Below are 24,065 nucleotides of genomic sequence, written 5' to 3' on the forward strand. Positions count from 1 at the left end.
ATTAAAATATAAACCAACCTTTTTCAATACGAACGAAGTATATACTCGGATCTGTTCGATATCTTGTATGCCTATTAAAATAAAATAAACGACAATTGAAAAGCACTTTATTGATAATCCATGATCATTCGACTAAGCTAGTTTGTCGATGCCGCGATAAGAATAATACTTTGAGCCCCTGCGTAAAGGTAGTCTACGTTGCAATTTCGTCTCACTTCCGACACGATACATTACGATTGACTACAATAAAATTCAGCCATCGTTTACGCAGACTTGCACACGCACACTTTAAAACGAACGTATATTTCATTATGTCAAACACGTACAAGAAAAATATCATACATTTAATGCACATACGAGCGTATACTGCCTACCGTTATACACGCTACGAGGACACGGAAAGAAAAGGTAAAAACTGATTTAAATAAATTCTGGTATTAAAGTTTTATCGCATAAAGCACGACTGAAAATATATATGTATTATACATATAAGATACAAAAATTCTGGTGTCATAGTCTTCACCGTGTAAATCGTTGAACAAAGCACGTCAATTGAAAATGTTTCGCCGAATCCAATAAAATTAATAAACGTTTGAACATATTTACACAAACAAAAATATTTCTTTTCTGTTCAGATCCCATCTACGAAAAACGTTTCTTGCGAATCTCGCCTTTTAATGAAGGAACAAAATATCGTTACAGGGCGAATGAAAAAGAGAAACATGTAAATCGAGTAAACTCTAACATCCCAACATAATTCGGACGTTGCTCATCAAGCAAATCTTCGCACAAAAATATCATCTGTCTCGGAACTATTTACGCGTTACGATATGCTGGGACACATTTCATCGAAACGCGCGGAAGCACCAATAAACATGCGCGTCCTCGTACACAGGGTCCCGTGGAACGAAACAGAATTCCTACGGTCGCGTAGACACGAACGATTCAATCCTAGTGAACGACCAATCGCTACTTCGTTTTACAAAAATAATAATACGCGAACACTGTTGCGAACAGGATGCAACTTTCATTCTCTTTCGTTCTATCTCCCTTGGGTAATCGTTCCCTTTCTCTTTCTTCGAAAACGGAAATTCATTGGAAGAAGCAATAAACATTGGAAGAAACGACTCCAGGAGCTCTTCAACTCGTTCGCTGTTCTCTGACCTACGCGCGGGTTAGGATAACATTGACTCGGAGGCTTATGGCTTGTCCAAAGTCTCGCCTCTTTCTAGTTATAAGGACAGTGGACGTGTTATGACCATCTTTGCTTATAATAACAGTGATTCGTTTCAAATGATTCTATCGGAGATATATCTTTAGCAGGGTGGATACAATCATTTGAACAAAGTATAACGCTCACAGGCATTCTTCTCAGCTGCCAATGATAAATTGTCAGTCTCAAAACATACATTGTGTGTACAACATTTGTTGTGTGACACATTTGTCACTCTTCGTATACAATCATAATGGAGTCAACGAAAGTATAGGCATACTAGTACTGTAGGAGTCTAAACGAAAAATAAGGCACGGGGATTCGAAGCCACGATCCTCGGATCCACAGTCGACCGCTTTACCTACGCGATCAATCCCATACCCTACGTTTCGTGTTCTTATTTGACTCCTTATTGTTGGGTATGGGAGGCGCGGACACTACACTCGGCCTTCCTGAATTGACATTCATTCGCCCTCGAATGTCTGTTATCTCGGGTTTTGCGTCTCAACAATAGTGCGCGCCGCACCCTCTTTCGCCGAAGTCCCACTCCGACCGCACCTCAAGTTGCCCCTTCCCTGGAGTGTGCTCCCCTCTCTCTTTCTCTCTCGACGCCTCACTGCTGCCCGCTCCCCACCGTCAACACGACACCGTCCTTCGCGTGGCATTGTTGTTCATCGTCACTCATCGTCACTGGCCGGTCCTCTGCCGCTGTAACCCCCCATCCCGGACGAGCCCCCATATGTAGGAGTCTAAACGAAAAATAAGGCACGGGGATTCGAACCCACGATCCTCGGATCCACAGTCAACCGCTTTAACTACGCGACTTTAATCCCGTACCCTACGTTTCGTGTTTTCGTTTGACTCCTTGTTGTTGGGTATGGGAGGCGCGGATACTACGGTACTATCGCCTATTAGTATCAATGAATTCAATACTCAAGGTTTACATTTAAAAGGTAGAACTCTCAACAAGAAACAGATTCACGAATGCTACCAAATCGATTCTTTCGTTGTCCCCCATTATACATGCGTGCACTCCCGCATGATACTATAGCCCAAATAAATAATCATCTGGTTGTTCGAAGCTACGGAAAATCTGAAATACCTCGACGTAACCCAATCCTGAATATCCTAAGTTCTATTAGTAGTGGCTAGCAAAATACGGTAACTCCAACGGAAGACATTTACATGGAATGTGAACTAAATTCGAAAAGGACAACGTATGTCTACGTTACGTCCCGAACATCGTTATCCAGCCATCAAGCAAAGTGGTCCTCGCATTAATTTCATCCAAATCGACCAGGAATCGTTCTTCCCTTCCCATTTTAAGCAATAAACGATCAAGCATCCCAGAAAGAGTTAACGAATATAAACCTCGTCGTGTAAAATCTCTTTCCTTCGAGATAAAATTTTCCTAAGGCTATGGAATACAATAAATGCACGTAAGAACAACGCTGTTCTCAAACACAACGCTCGAAAATACCCTTATAATATTATCTAATTTTACCTGCACACGACACACACACACATACGCACACACACATACAGACACGCGCGCGTCCACTTAACTCGACTCAAATATGGAATTAATAATCATCCTAACCATCACTCGTTATATGAGCTGTTGATTATGAAAGTAATCCAAGCCCAATCATCTTTCTACTTTCATAGTCTTTATGTAATATATTTTACTTTCCTCGAGACAAATGATTAAAGGAATTTTAAATAATGTAGATACTTTAATTTAACGTTGATATTTCGATCGTTTTTCGACTGCTACATGTTTTCATTGTTTATGATGATAACTGTTTCATAAAGAACGGCTCATACGTTGCATTCGTATTATTTCACAAGAAATAAGCGTCATAGTGTTTCTGATACAATCTATGACAATCTCGTAGAGTTGTTCCTTAACTCTATTGTTGGCCGACGTGTAATCCCAGAAACAGAAATGGGCAAAATATTTTTTCGAATGATAGATGACGAATAATTCAATCATTCGAATCATTCGGCGTGAAATATAATTCAATTTTATCATTCAAATACTGGTATTCGTCTAGCGAATAACGAATACAAAATTGCGAACACTTTATTCGTTGTTCGAAGTCACTATACAGATAAGAATTTTGCCCATCTCTGTGCAGGAATGCAATCCATCCTCGTATTTATTTCGAGCCACGCGCTGAATTGTAATTCGGTACAACATTCCTTTATCTTCGTCGCCGTAAAATTAATCCTCCTGGCTAGACTGTGCAGAATTTCTCAGTCTTCGAAATGTGTTCCGACTCTCGACAGTTCTGTGCCGAATTTTGTGCAAAAGCAGTTCTCGATATCATGTAAAAACAAAATTCCAAAACATGTTCTAAGAAAACTCACTAAAGATAACGAGAATTATGCGCTGATTCATTATCAGATATGCGTGGCGCTACCGAGTGGGGAACAAAATTGGCGATGACGAACCGATTTGGATAGCGGTCACGTGGCGAGACGTTCCGGAAGATCCATTATCCAGCAATGATATTTCAAGAACCAACGAATAATATAGATCTTAACTGACGGAAGTGGGCGGTGCCGTGCGTCGCCCGAAAACACACGGCCGTCGAAACGTTGACTCTCTATTGCATAAATTTTATTCGAGTATCTCTGACTTGTAAATAAACAATTTCTCGGTTATCTATACTTCCGCGATGGAATTGATACTTAAGCTAAGTAATAAATGGCTGAGCTCGCGAAGTCTTCTCAACGAGCTTTACGCAAATATTTTTTATCGCGCTCCCAATGGGATATATTATGCAATAGAAGGTTAACTCGATAATACGCGACAAGCAAAGACATATCGGATACTCTTAGTAACATTACAACACTGTGCCTGATTACATATAAAACCGTAAACAATATACAAATAATTCCCGCGTCGAGTTAGATTCAACCCTTCCACCTACCGATATACTGCTTACAATTCGGGCAAATGTGATGGACGTTCATGAAACTGCTCATGCAATATGGCAGACACGAACAAAGGCAACATCTGAAATAGAAATGTCATCATTAAAACAAAGAAAACCTCCATGTCTGAGATTTGTGAACAGCGAATATTTACTTTACTAATTACAAGCTTCATCGAGTACGAAGAATCGTTAAATTAGATAAGAATAATAGAAGAAAAAAACCCTCCCGTCAACCTCAGTTATTGACCTCCGATGATCAATCAGTCTATCAATAGAAACAGATGTTCAACTCATACTATTTAGCTAACGCCTACAACTCTACATCTCAGAGAGATATATTAACGTGACCTAATAGGAGAGGTTGATTCCGACCTGGAGAAATGGCCTTGAGCGGTCAATTGAGTTTCATCCGACTATAACGAACACAGGTGTTATCATCAGCCATGCTTTGAGGGAAATCGGGTCAGAGTGGAACGGGAACTAATAGAAATCAATAAATGTATAAAGAATACACCAACGTGCAACCCTATGAAAGAGTCAGGTGTTTGACCTTAGCGAAGCTCTATATTAACTAAGTGTGGATGAAGAGCGTATGGGCTACTTGGATGCTGCCACCTCTTAAAAGCATTTTCCTGACAAAATATGAAAATAAGTCCTATTTAGAACCCATGGAAGTATGGACTTAAATTCTTCACACATTCGATACATCTTTGATGCTAAATTAAACCAGCTATGAGCGAAAGGGTTACACCAGCGCGGTTTCGTTTTCGTGGATATAGTGGATCGGATTAATGCGGAAGTAAATCCAAAATACAAGATTAAGAAATGAACAAGCAAGGATTAAATGAATAAACAAGCAACGATTAAAAGAACGAAGTCACCCACCCAAGTAAGCAGAGTACAATGCAGCAAATGTGAGCGCTCGGCTGATGGTCCGATATAATGGTGGTCTTAATGCTTTGGTGACACTTCGGGCAGGTCATTTTCACGGGATTCCGGCCCAGCACGACCGCCACAGGCTGATAATTAGCAGTATAATGTGTCTGGTGTTGCAGGTGTGGCACGTTGGCTGGGACTGCTCCTGGGTAATTCGGCGAGAATACCGCCGTCGTTTGGGTCGGAGGAACTGTAACATTAGATCAACAGGTTAGATCAATCGTGTCCTCTCCGTCAAAGAGCTGGTGTTCCTTGTTTCTCGAGGCAAAAATAGGTATATATATATATATATTTTTTAAGAAACTACGAAGTATTTTAATCTATCATTTTGCTTATATTAGGTGGTCCCAAAAGTTTCTTTCGTGAGTTGCACTCAATTATTTTCTGTGGCCGTGTTTATATAAATAGACAATTTAATTTCTTAGACATTGATGCTGTAACAGTAATGAAGCGAAATGAATCGTACACGATTCAGTAATGTAACATAAAACATAAAATATTGTGTATATATTAATTATTAATAAAACGAAAGAAACTTTCGGGACAACCTAATATATTTATTCGTTATCGAAGAAGGTTTACAGATTCTTGTGGTGATCTCCTGTGACGATTTGTTAGCGAAACGAACGTTTCAAACTAAAACCACGACCGATAAGAGTTAGTAAACATTATAAAAGGGACGATTACATGTTGGTACAGGCATAACGGGTGGTCCTACTGGATACGGTGGAATATTTGGCTGGGGTGGTGGGCTCGCTATATTCGCAACAGCCTCTTCATACGAAGGTGGTGCTGATGGCGGAGGTGCCGTGGGTTGCGTGGTACTCCCACTCGCCATATTTTTCTCCATAATTCCTGAAACAACAATTAAACAAAATTTCATTAAAATTTAAGAAAGGATTATGTGGTATGCTTGTTTAATATTGTTTTACATAAATATGAGCCTATGGATCATCGATACCTTTCACCTAACCGGATGACCCATTTCAATCTATAAATAAACATCGTGAAGTTAAGGGTCAAAACTTTGAAGTAGGATCCTCATCCTATGGTATAACGATTTATTTCAATTGTTTATACTTCCAACTAATGAATTTAAGACTGAAGACATTTATTAAATGAGATACCTGATCAAAGTATAAAGAATTCAATTGGATCGCATACCACAAAAGTGCCAACCTGTTCGCGGATGCACACACGTTCGAACACAAAGTGCCACGGACAAATGAGCAGGAAAGTGCTCGTGTGCGAATAGAAAGTTGAACGAATGTTAAGTAACAGAGGCTAACGATGTGCGCTCGTTTACAAAGAGCCGTGTCTAGGAAGTTTGAAGCCTGAAATGCGTTAGTCCCTATCGATAACTTTGTTACATCGTACCAGGGTATCAGATACAGTTTTTCTTTTCTAATATTACTTGTAAATTTTCTGTTATAGATTATATGGAATGGTATAGTGTAAATAAACAATACTTTTGGTAAAGCCCTTAATTAGAATTCAATTATTGTTCCTTTCGTACCTTTTGAAATTTCTGTGTAAAAATAGTTAATCAATTAAAACAGCTTGTAACGAAAAATGTGCAAAATTGATCTAGTATCCCTTTCAACGATGACTTGCTATTTTTCACGAAACACGTATCGGAAAACGCCGAGTGAAACCGTGCCCCCTATTTCAACAGCGAATTAAATTACTTTCACGTAATTCGACGAAACGTGCAAATGGATCTCGCTGGACGCAACGATGTAATATCAATTTAATCTGGATACGCGTGAAATGCACGGAGTTACAATTTTTAAACCGTTACACGTCTTACGTAACATTTACGTGATTAAACGAAATACACGGATCACATTTAACGACTGCTGAATTATAGTAAACCTGTTGACTTTGTTGGAACATACCACGAAAAATAAAAAAAAAACCGTACTCGTGAAAGTCCTGGAGTAGATGCGCTATCGTTTAATATTAATCATTAGATTTTTTTAATGCGCGTCGGTTTGTTGATACCGAAAATGCAATTTGCATAATAAAGCAATTCGTGTACGCAAGTGATCAACTCGGAGAAAATTCAATGAAAATCGGAGAAGTGACATTTTTCGCACGAGCCTTCGTGCTTGAGATAATTAAGTTTAAAAATACGTAAAACACAAAACTCGAGGCCAGTGAGGTGTTCCCAGTGTGATTCATACTCGAGAAAACGAGTTTGAATGAATAGTGTACTTTGATCCGGTTATAGCAACACCTTCCGAAATCATAAACATATTAAATAGTTAATCATTAGCTATCAATCGCACGTTTCATTACGTCAATAATTTGCGATTCTTATGATGGAGTGTAGATAAACATCTAAGAGAGAAATAACATGTCGCACAAGTAGCGGAAGGCTGGTCTTAAAGAGCTAACCAAAAAACAAACAAAAGATTATTTCTAGTGTAATGTGTACAACCACTCCTTCTAACAAGAATATTTTGCATAGCACGCAGAATTACGAAAGAAACTTCAATTATTGCAATTTTTTGCAGATTTTTGTATTACATAAAAATGTATTTTCTATACGAACAAAATAGAACACGTTCTAGTTAAATAAATGGACTAAATTATAATGTTATTAATAATAAATACCGATGCACAACTATTACGGAACCCTAAATAACCTTTTATGAACGTATTTTTTTCAAACTTTCTGTCCTGCATCGTAAATTATAATATATCGCTAAATATTCGAGTACTCCGATTTGAAAGCTGTTTACATTTCTTTGGTACAACTTTTTTTTTTTTTTAACAAATTATAGATAATTTCGATTATATAAGCATTTAATTATGCAGTAAGAAGAAGTAGGACCACGTGAAAACATGTGTTTTGCTTTAAACAAAAAAATGTGCAAAATATGATCATGACGTAAAAGTCTGACGCGTCAACGAACTGCTTCTCGGAATTGTGACAAGACACAAATTTTAATGAATTCTAATGACATTTTAACGTTTATTAGAAAATCTGTTTGCGAAGGTAAATGTACAGGAACATAATGTATTGCAACACTTACTTATATTTAGATTCTGAAAATTTTGAGTGAAGTAGACGTCTCCAGTGAAGTAGAGGTTATAATTGAACACCACAAAATATTAACTAGTTGTATTCGCCGCGAGGTAACTGTTCCACATAACTTATTATACGAGTATCGATTATCTTATAACACTACTTTGTGATTCTGATTCAGCGTATTTCAAGTAGAAACGATGAAAAACACAGGACAGTCCGTCAACGATCGTATTAACATGACCAAAACGACTAATGCTAACGACTCTGGTACAATTCTGCCAACACCGAGCGACCAATTACTGAGCTCAGGCGCGAAACTGGACAAATGGGCGCCAAATTTAAAGATCAAATCGAACCTCGATAGTTTTTAATAATATTTTGAATCTTCAAAATATTATTTTATTCGTACAATATATTGTTTTTATTACTTTATACTATTTTAATATAAATAACAAAGTTTTTTACTGTAAACTGATCTCAGACTGCAAGGATGGCCAACGTCGGCGATTTCTCTTCATCAGATAATTTTCATTGCCATTATGTTGGCAACGACTTCCGATGAATATTTGTATTACTTAGCGAACACAAAACTTTGAAAAACTTGTTGTCGAATGTGTTTGAATTTGAACACATCGGATTAATTGCGTGTATTATTTAAAATGTAAAAGAAAAGCACCGTAATGAAACAAATCACGAAATTGTTGTTGTAATTTTCGAACTCGAAGAATTTCGAGTAGATTAGGACAAAGTTTGAATACGTCCAACGAAAAGTGTGGTTATTCTTGTTTTGCGTTCTACCATCTGCGGTGTTGCAAAGTGGTATGAGAAATACATTTGTACCTTAATGCAATATTCTTACGCAGAAGTATTGTAAAACGTATTCGTTTAGAGGTTCTTAGAACATAAGAATACAAGTTTTAACTTGATAGGAATGCAATGTGAGATTTTTTTCATTGCAAAGTGAAAAAGACAATCTAAACTGGTAAAATGATAAAACACGAATTTGCTCGTAAAATGAAGAGAGAAATGGTTTCGATCAGTTCATCAAGTTCGGAAAGTGAACTATCTGATTATATTAACATTGAAAATGAACTAACAGATGAAGATGAGGAGGAGTTTGATGAAGAAGATTATGAAGAGGGAGAGGAGGATGACGACAGTGACACAAGTTCAAAGAAAGAAGAAAATTTTGAGTTTTTAGACAAATTGGATGAATATATGAATATATTTAAAATAGAAACAGACAAATTAATTAAATACCGAGAGGATAAAGAAGATAACTTTAGAAGAACTGATATTGATTATACTATATCAACAGTTGAATCTATGAGTATCACTGATACTAATGTCTTACCAAAACCTGTTCCACTTAGAAATCCAAACTCTAGAAGAAATTCTATGCTTCCTGGATCTGAAATGTGCAACGGAATAATAGCTTTTAATGATAGCCTTAACCCCAATCATAATCAAATGTTGCACAATCAGACCTCAGAGTTTGCTACTACAGATAATATGGATAATCATGATCCTGAAACAAGTATTACTAAAACTCTTACACCTCTTAGTGAAAATTCACCTGATTTATTGATTGATGTTCTCGATACAGAGAAAGTACCTGAACCTGTAAAGGAATTAAAAACCTTAATATTGAACAATGAAGCAAAACAATCAGAAGTAAAGAAAATTCAATTGGAATTAGATGGTGCTCGTAAAAATATAAAAGAGCTTGAAACAACCATGAAAATTAAAATGCGCATATCTACAGATTTGCCAAAGAACCTAGATTTACTTGGGGTAGTGATAGACAAAACTCATCGCAAACAGAGTGAATTAGAAAAAAAATGTTCTTGCGTAAAAACTCAATCATCCCCAAAAAATGTACATTCAAAAACTAAGTCTACACATGAGAAAAAAGAGGATGTAGTCAAAGACAAGGTGGTCCAATATCAAGAAAGATTAAAAAATATTGAGATGATAAAGGATACTGCTTATGATTCTTTGAATAAACAACGCAGAATTACTCATTCTTTAATTGACAATAACAAACAAATGAAAAATCTAAAGGAACAGTTAAAGAAAGAAGAAAAACGTAAAGAACAATTAGAAGAGGAACTTGCAGAAGATCAAAAGAAGATTCATGAACTTCAAAGAAAATACAATTTAACTGCCTCTAAACTGAAAGAATTGCAAGCAGAAAGCAAAGGTGGAAAAGTGAATAATATGTCAAAAACTGATCATCCTGATAAAGAAAAAAATTTATTAGATGTCAGTGCAAGAATATTACATCTTGATCATGTGTTAAAAGAAAAATCCATAGATTTAGAAAGAACAGCAGATATAGATGAAAAGGAAGCTTTACGGCATGAAATTCGAAACTTAAGACGTATAAGAGATTGTTTAATAGATGAAAAATGTGATTTGGATGAGAAATTTCAGAAAGAAAAAACTTTATCTACTGTAGAAGAACGAAAATTACTGGAATGTGGAGAAACTATTGAAGCTATTGATGCCATGATTGAACATAAGAATGAAATGATCTGTGGAAGAAATTGTTTTGATGAAAATCAATCACAACGTGAGAAAGGAGAGAGAATGTTGATGGAAAGATTGGCAAAACTATCAGAAGGTGAAATGAAAACCCTGTTTTATAAATATTTTTTGAAAGTGATTGATTTAAAGGAGAGTTCAAAAACCCTTGAAGTTCAAACTGCAGATTTAGAAAATGTTATAGAAACACAAGAATGGCAAATACAAGCTTTAACTAATGCATTGAAACAATCCAAACTAGAAGCAGAGAAAAGAATCATTTTTGTAATAAGAGAATACGAGCAGAAATTACAAGCCATGTATAAACACTTTGCAGAAGAAACAAGTAGTTCTGGACATGAAACACTAGATACAGATTCTGAGCTTGTCAAATACAAATGCGAAAATGAAATATTGAAAAAGCAATTAGCACAAATTAAAGCTTATTCGAAAGGTTTAAAACCTCCTTGCCCAGTTACTTCAGGCAGGATACCAATAACAGCACCAACAATGATACAAGGTCCCCTAAGTCCAACAACCAAAGTGACTAAGGAAAGAAATAAACTGATAATACAAAAAACTACTGACCGTGATAAAACAAAAAAATAAATTTTTACCGGAAATATACTCTGCATTTATTTTTGCTAGTATTACACTACTGTCAATGATGCCATAGTAATGTAATAAATCACTTTAACACTTTACCTATCAATCTATATAGGTAGAAATTCTAGTTAGGAAATTACACTTTATAATTCTTGGTGTAAGAATAAGAACAATAATTTATGTGATCTGATAATATGTTGATATATTATATCAGTCTTTTACACATTGACCACTTGTTATATGTATATATGCATGTCATTTTAATTTGATAAAATAATTTATACAATTTTGGCAAAATCGTTTTTACTTGAAAAGAAATAAATACTTGATTATTGTAACACATTGTTTCCTTTATTCTACTGTTAAATTACCTTAGTTGTGTTAATTAGTCCTGTTGGAAAGCTCAGAAAAAACGGGCCGTTTGGTTCGAAAGCGACCATTCCGGAACTGTAAAGAAACAAGCGTCTCGCGCCGTTAGATGTCGCCACCGACATGAAATTCAAAATACAAATTCTCTACTATTTTCTGCACATAAATGTAATTTTATTTTCTATCTATCTTCACAAGAAATTCAAACCGAAATTATAGAGATTTGATATCTACCTTCGGTAGTAATCGATTATTTTTGTATCACTTCTGTAATTGATTAACGAAGTAATCATGATGAAAATAATCATTAATCGATTAATCGTTCGCGGCTCGAATATTCAAATTATCCGACAGCCCTAAATTAATCCATTTCCCCTTCAAATAATAATCACTAAAAGACACACACATATATATACAGTAAAAATGCAATTGTTACAGTATGTAGTTCTACGTTATCTTTTTATGTTGTAGTTTTTTTTTATAGCTTAGATCTTATTCAAATTTTACTTGTGAGAAAGAATTCTTGGACTCATAGCGTGTCGAGAGTTGACTATCCGTAAAATTCCGCAAGATCAGCCAAGCAAAGGTACAATGTCGAATGCAGTATTGTTTTACATTTACAATCCGAAACTGTGAACCATTTCACGGCATATGTTCTTTTATGCAATGGGTAACACTTATATTCCATACAAAAAATTTGTATAAAAATGTATAATGTTTTCGATACTTTTTATAATGCACTTATGAAATACGAAATTACAGTTTCCGTAGTGTAGTGGTTATCACGTGTGCTTCACACGCACAAGGTCCCCGGTTCGATCCCGGGCGGAAACATTTTTTGTTTTTATAATTATTTTATGCTTATAAATTATATTAATAATTACATTAATTTTATTCAAATGTCGTTTCAAAATTTTTCAAACTGTTTCACTTCAATTTATCTCATATATGTATTATTTAGTAATAGTATATTCCTTCACTTTATTTTAATCTGTAACATTTGTAATATATTTAAACGAAATTCGTTCGTTACGTGTTTGACATTGTAATAGATTTTTCGAAAAATATTGAATTGTATATAGTGAGGTATATTGTATCACTCACCTAATGAGGAGCATATAACGTACATTAAGAAAGGTTGAGATCAACTGTCAGGATGGCCGAGCGGTCTAAGGCGCCAGACTCAAGGTTTCTTCCTTCTCAGCTTTTCAGAGCTGAGCAGCACTTAGGGCTTTCTGGTCCTCTCTGAGGGCGTGGGTTCGAATCCCACTTCTGACAAATCTTTTTACGCTATTTTAAGTACAATCATGTTTGTTTACAAATTAATTCATTGTTCGATGTCTTCTTTATGCCGTCATGCGTAGATAGAATTAGTGTCGCGTGTTCGACTCCTCGTACTGGCGATTTATTTTTATTTTGTAAAATCACGTAAATATTACATCAAGCATTTTTAGAGATTGGAAAAATGTATTAATATCGTAAATTTATATTTTGTTGCCGTATTATTAAGTTGTAACAATCACTTTACATAAGGTATTACAAAATTACAAGAAGAAATACCTGGCTCTCACCCAGGAGGCTCGGGTTCGATTCTCGTTACCGGAAGTTCGTTTCTTATTAAATAAACAAAATAATATAATGTAATCGAAGGAAAACTTTTGACTTCACAAATGGGTATTTTGGAACGCAAGCGTTAATCAGATTGGTTTTGGAGTAGAAGAGTTATTTTACTTCAAACACAAGCACACCGTTAAAATATTAATTCTGTGAAATGTTTTATCGAGCTAATTCCAAGTCACACAGGTCATTTTCCGTTTTGAAAGTACACACAGTAGCCGTATCATAAATCACTCGAACGCTATACGTCAATGGGACAGGCATTCATCTGCTGCCATGGTACAACTGTTTCAGTTACAACTGAAAACAATTTCTTCGGTACACGCTGCTTTGCACCGCGTCTATTCTTCGCGTAAATGGGTAGTAAGCCGTGCCTTCGTTCGTCTATCGGTATGCAATTACTGCCACTTCTATCGACATTCGCGGAAGTGACCAAGGGACCGAACACGTGCAACATGACCTAAGCCTATAATTCCGAAAAACGACCGTGCAATCGCATCCGTTTATCCTCAATTTTCTTGATAGGTACCATGAAGATTTAACGGAAATAATACCCGATAACGTGCCAGGGTTGTGTCAAAGTACACACTATGACGCGAATCGCACTCACACGACACCAAAGACATCATACCTTCGATGGAGGTCTGTTTTTCCTTGGACTCCTAGGAAAACGAGCTACCAATGGCTTCAGTGTCAGGTCACGAGTGCGTAGATCCGTTTCGAAAACTGATAGATCTCCATACTACTTACTTGAGGTGAAAGTCGTGCAATGTATTTGGGATTTGTGCGATATACTTACTAAAATAACGACGAACAATCGCGATCGCGTCTTTTATAAAATAGTGGTATCGAAAAGAAAACGTTTACCTTTCGTTTGCACAGGTCCTGCGGTCTCTGGCAAATTAGTCCAAGTAATTCACGGTTTCTGCGATGGGCGTACTTTGGTTGCAAAATTTTGATGCTGACGACGATGTACGTCTTTATGATGACCATCTTCGCAGACATCTGGTCGAACATAGACAACATGGCGATCACCACTGACGGCGGTTGCATCTTGGCAGGAATGGTTGTTGTTACTTTCAAAGCCATGCATTACCAAATCCGACGTGGGAAAATAATGCGGTTGTTGGACGACACGTTCAAGTGCGCCGATGATCTCTGCGAATTTTCAAGTAAGTACCTCTTTCTCGTACGCACTAATAATTCACATTGAAAGAGAAGACCTGAAAACACTTAGTTGGGTTATTTGATTTCAGACATCGACTGTATTAGAGACATTACCAAAAAGTACCACTTACGTAACCAAATAATCTTGCACGGATTCAGCGGAGTAGGATTTATCCTAGCGATCGCTCTGTTATTTTTCTCCCCGATGGAAGATGGCTTACCAATCAGAGCGATGTACCCCTTCGACACAACCACGTCGCCCTGGCGCCTGGTTGGTTTCGCAGTAGAAGCAGTCGCTGTTTCAGGCGGTCTGATCGCGATTGTTTCAATGGACTCTCTGATGACTCTAATATGCAGTATGCTTAGTATGCTGTTCGACATTCTCAACGTGAATTTCGAGAACCGCATCGAACAAGTGGTGAGCGATAACAGAAAATAATTTGTTCGCATATTTTTTTTTTTTTTTGAGTTAAATTGTGAACTAGCTCCTAACGTATAGTAAAAATTAATAATAGAAAAAAGAAGAGTAATTTCCTTCTAGAGTTACTTGATAAAGAAGCAATGAGTCCCGTTTTCATCCGTCGCAATACACATTTTTCTCCACAGAGCAACACAGTTTGCAAAGTACGTAATCACGATGACACTTCGTACATCGTGAAGAAAGCAGACGATAGTTTCCTGCGTCGTTACAAGAAGTGTCTTCGGTTCCATCAGCGACTGGTAGTTGCGACGAACGATTTCAACAAGACCTACAGCTTGAGTATGTTCGTTCAGATGCTTTCGAGCACCTCGATTATTTGCCTGACCTGTTTTCAGGCTATCGTGGTAAGACATGATGGTCGTGTACGTTGGTCAGTTCGTGATCGATTTGTATCGCTCGGTGCAGGTCGGAGGGCAAAACTCGGACATCATAAAATTCGGGATATACCTAAACGCCGCCGTCTCTCAGCTGTTGTACATCTGCTGGCTAGGAAACGAGTTGAACTATTCGGTGAACGATCAATCGGGGGGGGTTGGAGATCAATTAAGCTGTTTTAACACGTTGATCGTCACATCATCCATGAGGAGAAACAATAAATCTGAAATGTAACTCTTCCAATTATTGTCTGAAAATAAAATTATAGCCTCGTGGCAAGTATCAGTCTGTCAGTCAACGTGTTAAGCAACGGCTTAACTGTTGCTTTACCGGAAAGGGACTTATTCTAACTCGTTAATCATCGTTTAGAGCTCTGCCTTGGACAGAAGCCAGTGGCTCTCCAACTGGCATCATCAGCATTTGCCAGATATCGCGCTGACATTCATGTTAGCCACGGCGTTCACGAGACAGTCGATAGAATTGAAAGCTGGCCCATTTTACATACTGTGTCTGCAAACTTTTATCATGGTATGGAAGCGAAGTTTACACGCTGTCGAATGTCTTTCATTGCAACCATTACTTGCTTTTTCAATGATAAGTTGTATCTACCTTTTGTTGTTGAATTACATTTGAATTCGAATTATTGCAGATTATAAGAGGATCCTACTCGGTCTTCGCGTTGCTAAACAACGTACATTCAGAGAATCTCTGATGACGCGATCACGTTTCGAACGCTGTGCAGCATCCAAGGAGGCGTTTTCCAGTAACTCACGAACGAACACGAGGTGTCACACGATCTTCCATTCCAAAAAGCGTAACTCGTTGAAAAGAATCTTGCTTTCGCGCTCCTTCACGCGAAATGTTCTTTCACGTGACTTTAACATTGCAGACCACCGATATCTGGAGCGATCAATTTCATCTGGAGCGGCAAATATATTTGAATTCAAATTAGTTGTACTTGTGTGAATATAATTTTATTTATTTACGAAACGGGTACCCATCATTGTACGTAAGCGTACAGTCCCCATAAATTAAAAAAAATATGAAAAATAAAAAGAAGAAAGAAAGGAATCAGATGGGAGAAGTTTAGTTAAGATGAATTTACAGAATTTTCTTGAGAAACGGGAGTGGAAGTTTATCTAAAAATTGTGGACGATTCTCGAGTACAATGGCCGCCTACGCTCAACCTTTTCGATGTTGTGGGAGTTCCAACAAGCGTTCAGTCGCGTATCCGCGCGCCAAGACGAATGTCAGCACCGTGAAGGTTAATTTGCGTCGCGACGCGGTTGAGTATATCACGGTGTTCGACGAGGAAATAATTGACTCGCGCCTGTTTGACCGTAAGCAGGAATAGAAGTAACATTTTCGAAAGATTCGTACTCGTTAACTTGGCCGCGGCAACCTGTTCCCTCGTCACGCTTACGGTAACCCCCCCTAGCTTCAGGCTGGCAACCTTGCAAATTATGGTCAGGAATACTCTCGCCATGCACACTAGCCATTTACCGATTCGTTCTGTGTGTTCGCGCTAACACGTGTAAAAATAATAATTGAGAACCTGTAATTTTCACTTTATTAGACAGAGTGGCGGGGGCCAAGTCGTAGACTCGTGAGACGGGCCTAGAGATTCGAGAGTCACCGAAACAGGAGCTTGGTATGCACTTTAATTAGTAACAAATTGGACAACTATACAAATTTTCTCTTCGATGTTACATCGTGTCTATTATACACTTTATTAGACAGAATCGCCGGCCGAGTCGTAGACTCGTGAAACAGGCCTCGAGAGTCAGCGAATCAGGAGCTTGATAGGCCAGTATTTAGATAAGAGACATGGTTATACGAGTAAGTATAAAAGGCGTACCTAATGTACAGTAAACAGAAATCACTGTATCGATCATCAATCAAACGTCGCGTTACGTTGAAACCCGCATACACTCTGACGCGAACGACAAGATTCCAGACCCCTTCAGCTTCGTCTACCGGTTGGATCGGTTAATTAACCAAGACGATGCACGCGCAAATTAGTGGCTGATCGTTGTTATTTTATGATTAGGCGCAAAGGCTGCACCGTTCATTGATTAAATACCGAGGAGCGATCGTCGTTAACTTTCCGCGTAAATGATCGCGCAGTGACAAACTAATTCCGTGCGTCGCTGATTAAAAAGCGGTCACCTTTTACTGCCCGCTGGATATCATTCGCACGCCATGATTCCTTGAAATACGAGAGCATTCGTGTCGCACGAAACTCCGAGGGATCAACCGATGATTATCTTTGCACCGATTTATGGCGCTCCGTATGTTTTTATCACGGGTGGACCTAGATAATTGCTCAGGAAAATACATTTCTTTTTTTTTTTAACTAATTATCAGGAATTGATAAAATCTCTGAAAAGTTTTCTCTAATGTTTAAATTTTTCTCGAATAGATCTTTGACTCACGAACGGAACGTTACCTGGTTCTGGTCGAATGTTCTTCACACTTCCTCATACTTGACCTCGATAGGTAAATCATATCGCATTAGCAACATATGTTATACAACAAATGACTGCAATATATTCACACGATTCTTACTAAAAGCTTCAGGTGCAGCAGTTCTACGTGATTATGCTTCAGCAAAATTCAAACAGAGCGTTCACCGCTATTTCTTCGCATAATGTACTTTATACTAATATTACTATTATTAGTACCGAGATTCCACAATGTTGGAAGACCAGAAGAAGACCACGTTCCTGGATCTTCCGACGTCCACTTCGACTTATATGTCCACTCCAAGCAACATCTTTGCTCGGAAACGACCATTGTCGGCTTAATTGCGCGCCGACCACAAACCGCCATCCCAAGACAAATCAAAATCCATGTCGTTGCTGGAATTAACGCGCCACGGTAACAGATAGAACTGCACTCGAACCAATCGTTCGTAATTATCTACCTTGTTGCTCGCCGAGGGGGGCAGTTCCGTCTCGCGAATAAGAGAAAGGGAGCGAAGAGGACGTCCTTTTCCCAACACTGGCTTCCCGGACAGATGGTCGCTTTACCATATGTTACCTAACTGTAGGTCGTCTAAGCACCACTTCTGTCCGCTGGTATCGTCCGTCTCCTCGCGAATCTTCGCGCTGACGCTTCGACACGGACGAGACTTCTTGCGGTTCGCTTCGTTCCCCGAGGAGACGCGCTAATCATCTTCAAACTTACAACCTACATTCTATTGTCCAGCTCCGCTGACTGTCGAAATTAATTCCAGCCTGCAGCCACTGAGTATACTCGCGACTTCCTTGGCGTGAGGGCGGAGAAGAATTAGACATCGGTCTTCTTTCGGCATCGTTGACTTCCCGAAGGAAAGAACCGAAGAAGAGTGAAGGTGCCTTGGGTTAGAAGAAGTAATTCTCTAATATAATGGAGAATTTGTGAATACCACTGATCATCTCAGATTAGCGATTCCTAGGGGAAGCGTTACGTTTTTTTTACGCTAATCTACTATTTCTTGCTTACTCTTTAAGCTTCTCAGCTCTTGTACAGGGTGTTAAGAAATTCTGTGTAAAGACCATTTGCAGCTGGATTCTACACCTCTAGATCGGCGAAGATCTGTCGAAAGAGTTTGGTGCAAAATTGACCTTGACCGTCATTTTGAAGATCGAAGTTTTTTGCGACTGCGTCGTGTTCTACTCATCGAGCGTTAAGCTTGTAAAAGGAACCATGGGTCGGAACTTAAGTTAACAAGATGCAGTCATAAAAAACTTTGACCTTCAAAACGATGGTCAAGGTGAATTTTGTACAAAACTTTTTTAAAAGATCTTCGCCGATCCAGAGGCGTAGAATAATCTGGCTGAAATGGTTTTTATACATAATTTCTTGACACCTTATAGGTGTGTTGTTGCACCTCGCGAACAATGTACATAAGATGCCTTTATGAGTCATGGCAAAACGCACTGGCTGTTTGATCACGGTGCGTGGTTTTTGTTTGATAGGCTGCAATTTCTCGTCGGAGAGGTCAGGATGGATACATTCGAGCTACCCAGGCGAACCGACAGCCGCAATAAATACGTCGAATGACTTAGGAAGAAGGCGGCGCAGGATGGTTGTCAAGGACGAAAGGTTTCGCGTGTGGTCCCCGCGGGACGATCCCTCAACTTATCACGCGCGCTTCATCCGACGTAGGCATAAATTCGCCGGCGAGCTTTTCATATTCTCGCGATGCCCCCGAAAGAGCAATCTTGCCTCGTCACGTGACCTACGTGGGGTCAAACGCATCCTTCTCCGTCTCTACCGCTGATTGCCGTCGGTCCTCGCGAGGAGCCAAAACCAGAAAAACTGGAGTGGCGATTCGTTATCGAAAATCTCGTTTGCGCGAACTCTGCTCCTCGTTTGTCAAAGTCTGCCTCGCGGTTTAATTCACCGCGTGTCGCCAGACGAAGCAAATTTTCGTCCTCGCGAGGAACAGCCTGAATTCCTCTTCCGGGACGCGGTGGCGCGTGAACGTTTCTAGTTAGGCGAACTCTGGAGACAGATTTACAGCAGGAGTTGGCGACTTTTTACTAACGTGGGCCAAAGTTCAGGAAATCTTCTTTTCGTCTTGACACCTACGAGAGCGTATCTGGGAATTTTTTTTTCAGAGGAAGCGTTAGAAGAATCGCTTACATTTGTAGTGCGTTCATGTCGGTCGTTGAGCAAGGGTTTTAGAATTGTTGTAGCTGGAGAATTGATGTATAGTAGTTTCACGTTTCCACATGAGAAGTAGGAAACATTCTCAAATAACGTCAATTCTCAGTTGGAATTTAATTCACTGCAAACTCGTCCAATCGGGTTTGGCAAAGAGGTGGAAGGACGGTCGAACGCTTCGAGGCCAAGGTAGAAATTTAACGGGTTATGGAGAGAGATGATCGAACGAAAGAGATTAATCGGCCCCATGTAATGAGTTTTTAAGGGCATTGGGACCGCTCCAGAGACTCTTATTGCGAAAATTAATAAACCAGATCGCGATGGGTGTTCCATGGGGGACGAGAAGTTCGATGAGGTTGGTCACTCGCGTTTTGGCGGAAACTTCAACGGTGATGAACGACGATGACGGCAACCGTTTGATAAAACCTCGATGCAGCAAATAAAACGGGCCGTGCACGCGACTCGGGGGTCGATCAATTGCGTGAAAGTAATAAAAATTCGTGCTGCACCCTGCAGGGACCAGGCGCGCGATGAATATATAAATGATCGCCCGGTTGTTTATTAACGAACGTGTCTATTGACGCATTACTTGGTCGCATGCAACGATAAGTGGGCTGCGCTCGCTACATAAAGTACTGTGGGAAAGTTTAATCGTTTATCAAGTGGCTCGAGAGTTTTGCATAATAATCCTCTTTCGCGTATCTCTGCGATCTCCTCGTTTTTCAGGGAAACACACGTTGATCGGCAGATAAAAAGTGGAGCAGAGTTAAATATACCTGATGGCGCGCATCTGGCCAGTCGTTACTCGGCATAAATCTTCCTCGTCATGATAATGATTTAACAAGTTTTACGCTCGTAAAGTAGAAGGTAGAGGATTGAACGTACTCGGGTAGCGTAGGTCCAGGTAACGTAGAGAAAGTGAGTTGAAAAATGGAAAAGAAAATACAAAAATCTTGTTACCCGATTGCAAGAAATACATGTAAAAACGTTAATAGCACTTTTAACCATGGCTTTTCTATTCGTTCTTGCGCGATGGATTCCCCCAGCTGTATTACTATTACTGGGTTCGTCACGTATGCAATGTGTATTTATCAATTCGTTTCCTATATACTTCCTATAGCAATTATTTTCTATCCATCAAATATTGAATGGTTCGCGACTACCTTAATCATCCAAGGTGATGATTGTCAACGTCACGTTTGAATAGCGTTACGAAGAGGACCCCGCGATTACTCTTTAATTACATTCCTGGTGGCCAGGCGAATTTCTACATACCGGCATGCTATAGAGCGTCTTCAACTGCGAGACGGCTGGCTGCTCCAATCTTCGCGTGTAATCTGACCAGGAATGTCCTAAAAGTTCCTCTCGTCGCGTAAAGTGCGTTCGAAAGATGATCGAGGGCAGTAAAAATCTGGTCGCCGCGAGTTTTGTAATTAACACGGAACCCGGAGTAATCAATTCCAATGCTTACTGATTGGCGAAGGGATTATTCGCGCCGATCTTTGAGAAAGTCAACCAGATCTGCGAAACGTTAAACCTCGGAATTCCTTACCATCGAACGAACCTAATTACGTCAGTCGGTCCAATCTCTGTCTTCATTTCACATTTTTATTTTCACGCAAGAGGCGCCCGCTATTTCCTTATGCGCCCCTTAGTGCCGCGCATTTACCCTCTGGCGCATGAATTTTATTTTATCCTTGGGGAAGATATTTCTTGTTCGGTTGCATGTTCGTGGGTTAATTAGCAATCAAAATAAATATTTAGAGTCAGGGTAGGAATGTAGATTTTTTTGAATTTCCATTTCAATTGAAGTTAATACTCTCCTAATAAAATACTGATCAATATTCCACTCGAAATCACGGGAGTGTCCTCGTTATCGGGACGTTTCCAGCCCTCAAAGATTCATGTTTACATCGTCACTGAAACGCGCTCCATTTTGTCCCGAATACGCATAAATAATCGAGGAACGCCAGTAAATCTCGATGGACGGAAGGCGCGTCCTGCGTTGCAACCGGCTATTAAAAATGTATCATCGTGCGATACTTTATTGGATTCTTCATTCGCCCCTACGAAATTATAGTAGTTACTCACGCACACCAAGTGTTTTATGGTTGTCCTCGCCATCGCGTAACCAGCTTCTTGTTAAAATGTTTCGTTCGTCGATCGTCGCATAAAATTGCCAATTAACAAGGCTGGCTTTAACTTGTCCCTCGCGTTCCGAATCTCGCTTGTTCTCTTCCTTTGTCAACATTTTCTGGCGCGAGCGTCAATAACGAGCCACCCGAGAAACCATAATCACTGATTTATGCGCGAACCGTTCGATTTTTCGCCTTACTTCATTCGCAATGGTGTTTATTTCCTCCATAATTCGTATGATTTGCTGGTGATACTTCAGGGTGGGCCAACCAGGACTCAGGTGACACTTGCCTGAAATTTACACGAGGAGGATAGTCTTGGAACCGTTATGCTCTCATAATCAGTGGCAATGTGATTCATCCCGGATCTGCGGGCTGGACTCATTGATAAGGCTTAGATAAAGCTAGTAGATCCTGTGTTCGATGTTATACTATTAATCGTTTGAATAATCTGTTCAAGATGGTACCATTAATAAACTATCAACATACTCTAATGTACAATGATTTTCATCGAGCAGGAAAATAACAGTACTTAGCGATTAAGCGAAGTCCAAATAGAGGAGGAAGGGATAGATTGATGAAATCTATAAAAAGTAGGAGGGATACCATCGTCATCACCTGTTGTTCACATATAGGCAAGTAATGACTTTGGAAACTTCAGCTGTGTCAACGCACGTTAATTATTAATAGAACAATCTATAATTTAGATCTGTATTGCTTTGTTTTTAGACGAGGACGATCTAGAAAATGAAAGACTCTCGTGCGCTCCTCTAGCATGACGCCCTCGATACGTACTTTCGCGTGACAGCGCAGCCCTTGTCGCCACTGCAGTCTTTTAGAAGGCAAGCACGCGACAACTTGCACTCGACAAAGGTATCTCTTTAAACCGAAGTATTTGAGCCACCTCGAACACCTCGCGATGCTTCTTCCTGCATATATTCAGACCTTCGTTTGGCTCAAGGCTACCATTTTATTTTGAGACAATTATAACAATAATCCCATCGAGATTCATTTCCTTTAACAACTCACTTTCAGAATGAAACTTTTCAGTAAAAAGCCCTGCCTCCCACATGCTTGATATGACGTCAAGCTGTTAAACGTTTATTTCTCCGTCTTCGTCACTTCAATGCGCCCAGTGGTCGCCATGTTACGATTCCTGGGCATTAGTGCTAGCCGCGTCCACAGCACTACATAGAGAACGACTCGCTAGCTATAAAACGCCCAGTAAAATTTCATTCTTTGGCCACCTCGACGCATAAAATTCTCAGCGGTGCCCGTCAACGACTTCGCGGAATTTCTTTCCACGACGAACCAGCGGAATGCATAATAAAAGGACGTTCCGCGTAGTTTGTTCGCGGCTCGATCCCGATTATGATAGCCTTTGATAATCCGCCAACTAGAAACTGGGCCTGGCTCTGTGCTCGAGCGAGCGCGTGGTCGTCCATGAACGCCGCTCGCCGATCGTGAAAAGCGTCGCGACGCTACGCTTCCAACCGCGCGAGAGTTGTCCCCGTTTGCAGACTTCTCTCTACATATTTAGTCCGTATCACTGCACCGACTCCGCGAACCGTCCCGTCAGGTAGACGACAAACTTTTCCAGCTCGTCTGGTCGTCCAGAACTGGAAACGCCATATTCGTCGTGGATCTCTATCGTCCAGGATCTTATAATGATAAATAGAGACTGAATGAGGAATCTGACTACTGTTTCGAGATCTCAGGAAAAAGGTTTTTTAACTTTTTAATTTTTATTTTTGAAACTAAACGTTCTATAAATGAACTGTAAATATAAACAATTTCGGTCTTATCGTTCCTTATAAGCTGACATTTTTTAAAAATTTACACCTCTACGTCTCTTAGAATTTCCAGCAAAAATCGTCCCTCTGTCAAAGGGTTAAGACACGTCTTTAAACTGACTTTTAGCTTCCTCGATAAAAATCCAACCTAATCACTTTGTCTTCAAATTTGTAAGTACAGATGCATCCCAAAGAGCCTCAAGCTCAACTCC

The 24,065-nt window shown here is 39.3% G+C and overlaps 3 protein-coding genes and 2 non-coding genes across 6 annotated transcripts in view; 4 read left to right on the top strand and 1 right to left on the bottom strand.

Annotated features, from left to right (window-relative positions):
* Positions 1-90: 90 nt before the first annotated feature.
* On the bottom strand, positions 91-11,677 carry LOC128874464 (lipopolysaccharide-induced tumor necrosis factor-alpha factor homolog). 2 transcript variants are annotated; one of them, XM_054119272.1, is made up of 4 exons: positions 11,635-11,677; positions 5,782-5,949; positions 5,044-5,284; positions 91-4,238 (listed from the first exon to the last, which is right to left on the bottom strand). In XM_054119272.1, the coding sequence occupies exons 2-4, from the start codon at positions 5,942-5,944 to the stop codon at positions 4,136-4,138; spliced, it is 507 nt and encodes a 168-aa protein (XP_053975247.1). In that variant the 5' UTR covers positions 5,945-5,949; positions 11,635-11,677; the 3' UTR covers positions 91-4,135. The 2 variants fall into 2 exon arrangements, with proteins under 2 accessions (XP_053975247.1, XP_053975246.1); XM_054119271.1 differs by lacking the exon at positions 11,635-11,677 and adding an exon at positions 8,136-8,423.
* Positions 8,631-11,616, top strand: LOC128874462 (kinesin-like protein costa). The gene has a single exon (XM_054119268.1). It carries the CDS (start codon positions 9,119-9,121, stop codon positions 11,264-11,266), a length of 2,148 nt encoding a protein of 715 aa, XP_053975243.1. The 5' UTR covers positions 8,631-9,118; the 3' UTR covers positions 11,267-11,616.
* A 716-nt stretch (positions 11,678-12,393) lies between the features above and the next one.
* Trnav-cac (transfer RNA valine (anticodon CAC)) lies at positions 12,394-12,466 on the top strand. Its single transcript has one exon. It is a non-coding gene; the product is annotated as a tRNA-Val (tRNA).
* Positions 12,467-12,782: 316 nt separating this feature from the next.
* On the top strand, positions 12,783-12,910 carry Trnal-caa (transfer RNA leucine (anticodon CAA)). The gene is made up of 2 exons: positions 12,783-12,820; positions 12,866-12,910. It is a non-coding gene; the product is annotated as a tRNA-Leu (tRNA).
* A 939-nt stretch (positions 12,911-13,849) lies between these two features.
* The window catches only part of LOC128873840 (uncharacterized), an 83,135-nt gene continuing 72,919 nt past the window's right edge, over positions 13,850-24,065 (top strand). The window contains exons 1-4 of the mRNA XM_054117742.1: positions 13,850-14,004; positions 14,132-14,421; positions 14,506-14,834; positions 15,023-15,241. Of these exons, the coding sequence (XP_053973717.1) occupies positions 13,931-14,004; positions 14,132-14,421; positions 14,506-14,834; positions 15,023-15,241 (912 nt within the window). The 5' untranslated portion in view covers positions 13,850-13,930. The remainder of the gene's footprint in view (positions 14,005-14,131; positions 14,422-14,505; positions 14,835-15,022; positions 15,242-24,065) is intronic.

The sequence above is a fragment of the Hylaeus volcanicus genome, chromosome 3 (genome assembly GCF_026283585.1).
Source record: "Hylaeus volcanicus isolate JK05 chromosome 3, UHH_iyHylVolc1.0_haploid, whole genome shotgun sequence".
In the NCBI taxonomy this organism is placed as follows: Eukaryota; Metazoa; Arthropoda; class Insecta; order Hymenoptera; family Colletidae; genus Hylaeus; species Hylaeus volcanicus.

Coding starts and splice junctions, on each gene's coding strand:
- LOC128874462 (XM_054119268.1), top strand. CDS start 9,119: ATGATAAAACACGAATTTGCTCGTAAAATGAAGAGAGAAATGGTTTCG.
- LOC128874464 (XM_054119272.1), bottom strand. CDS start 5,944: ATGGAGAAAAATATGGCGAGTGGGAGTACCACGCAACCCACGGCACCT. Junction 5,285..5,781: donor CGTTATGCCTGTACCAACAT/GTAATCGTCCCT, acceptor CTAATGTTACAG/TTCCTCCGACCCAAACGACG. Junction 4,239..5,043: donor ATTGTACTCTGCTTACTTGG/GTGGGTGACTTC, acceptor TTTCTATTTCAG/ATGTTGCCTTTGTTCGTGTC.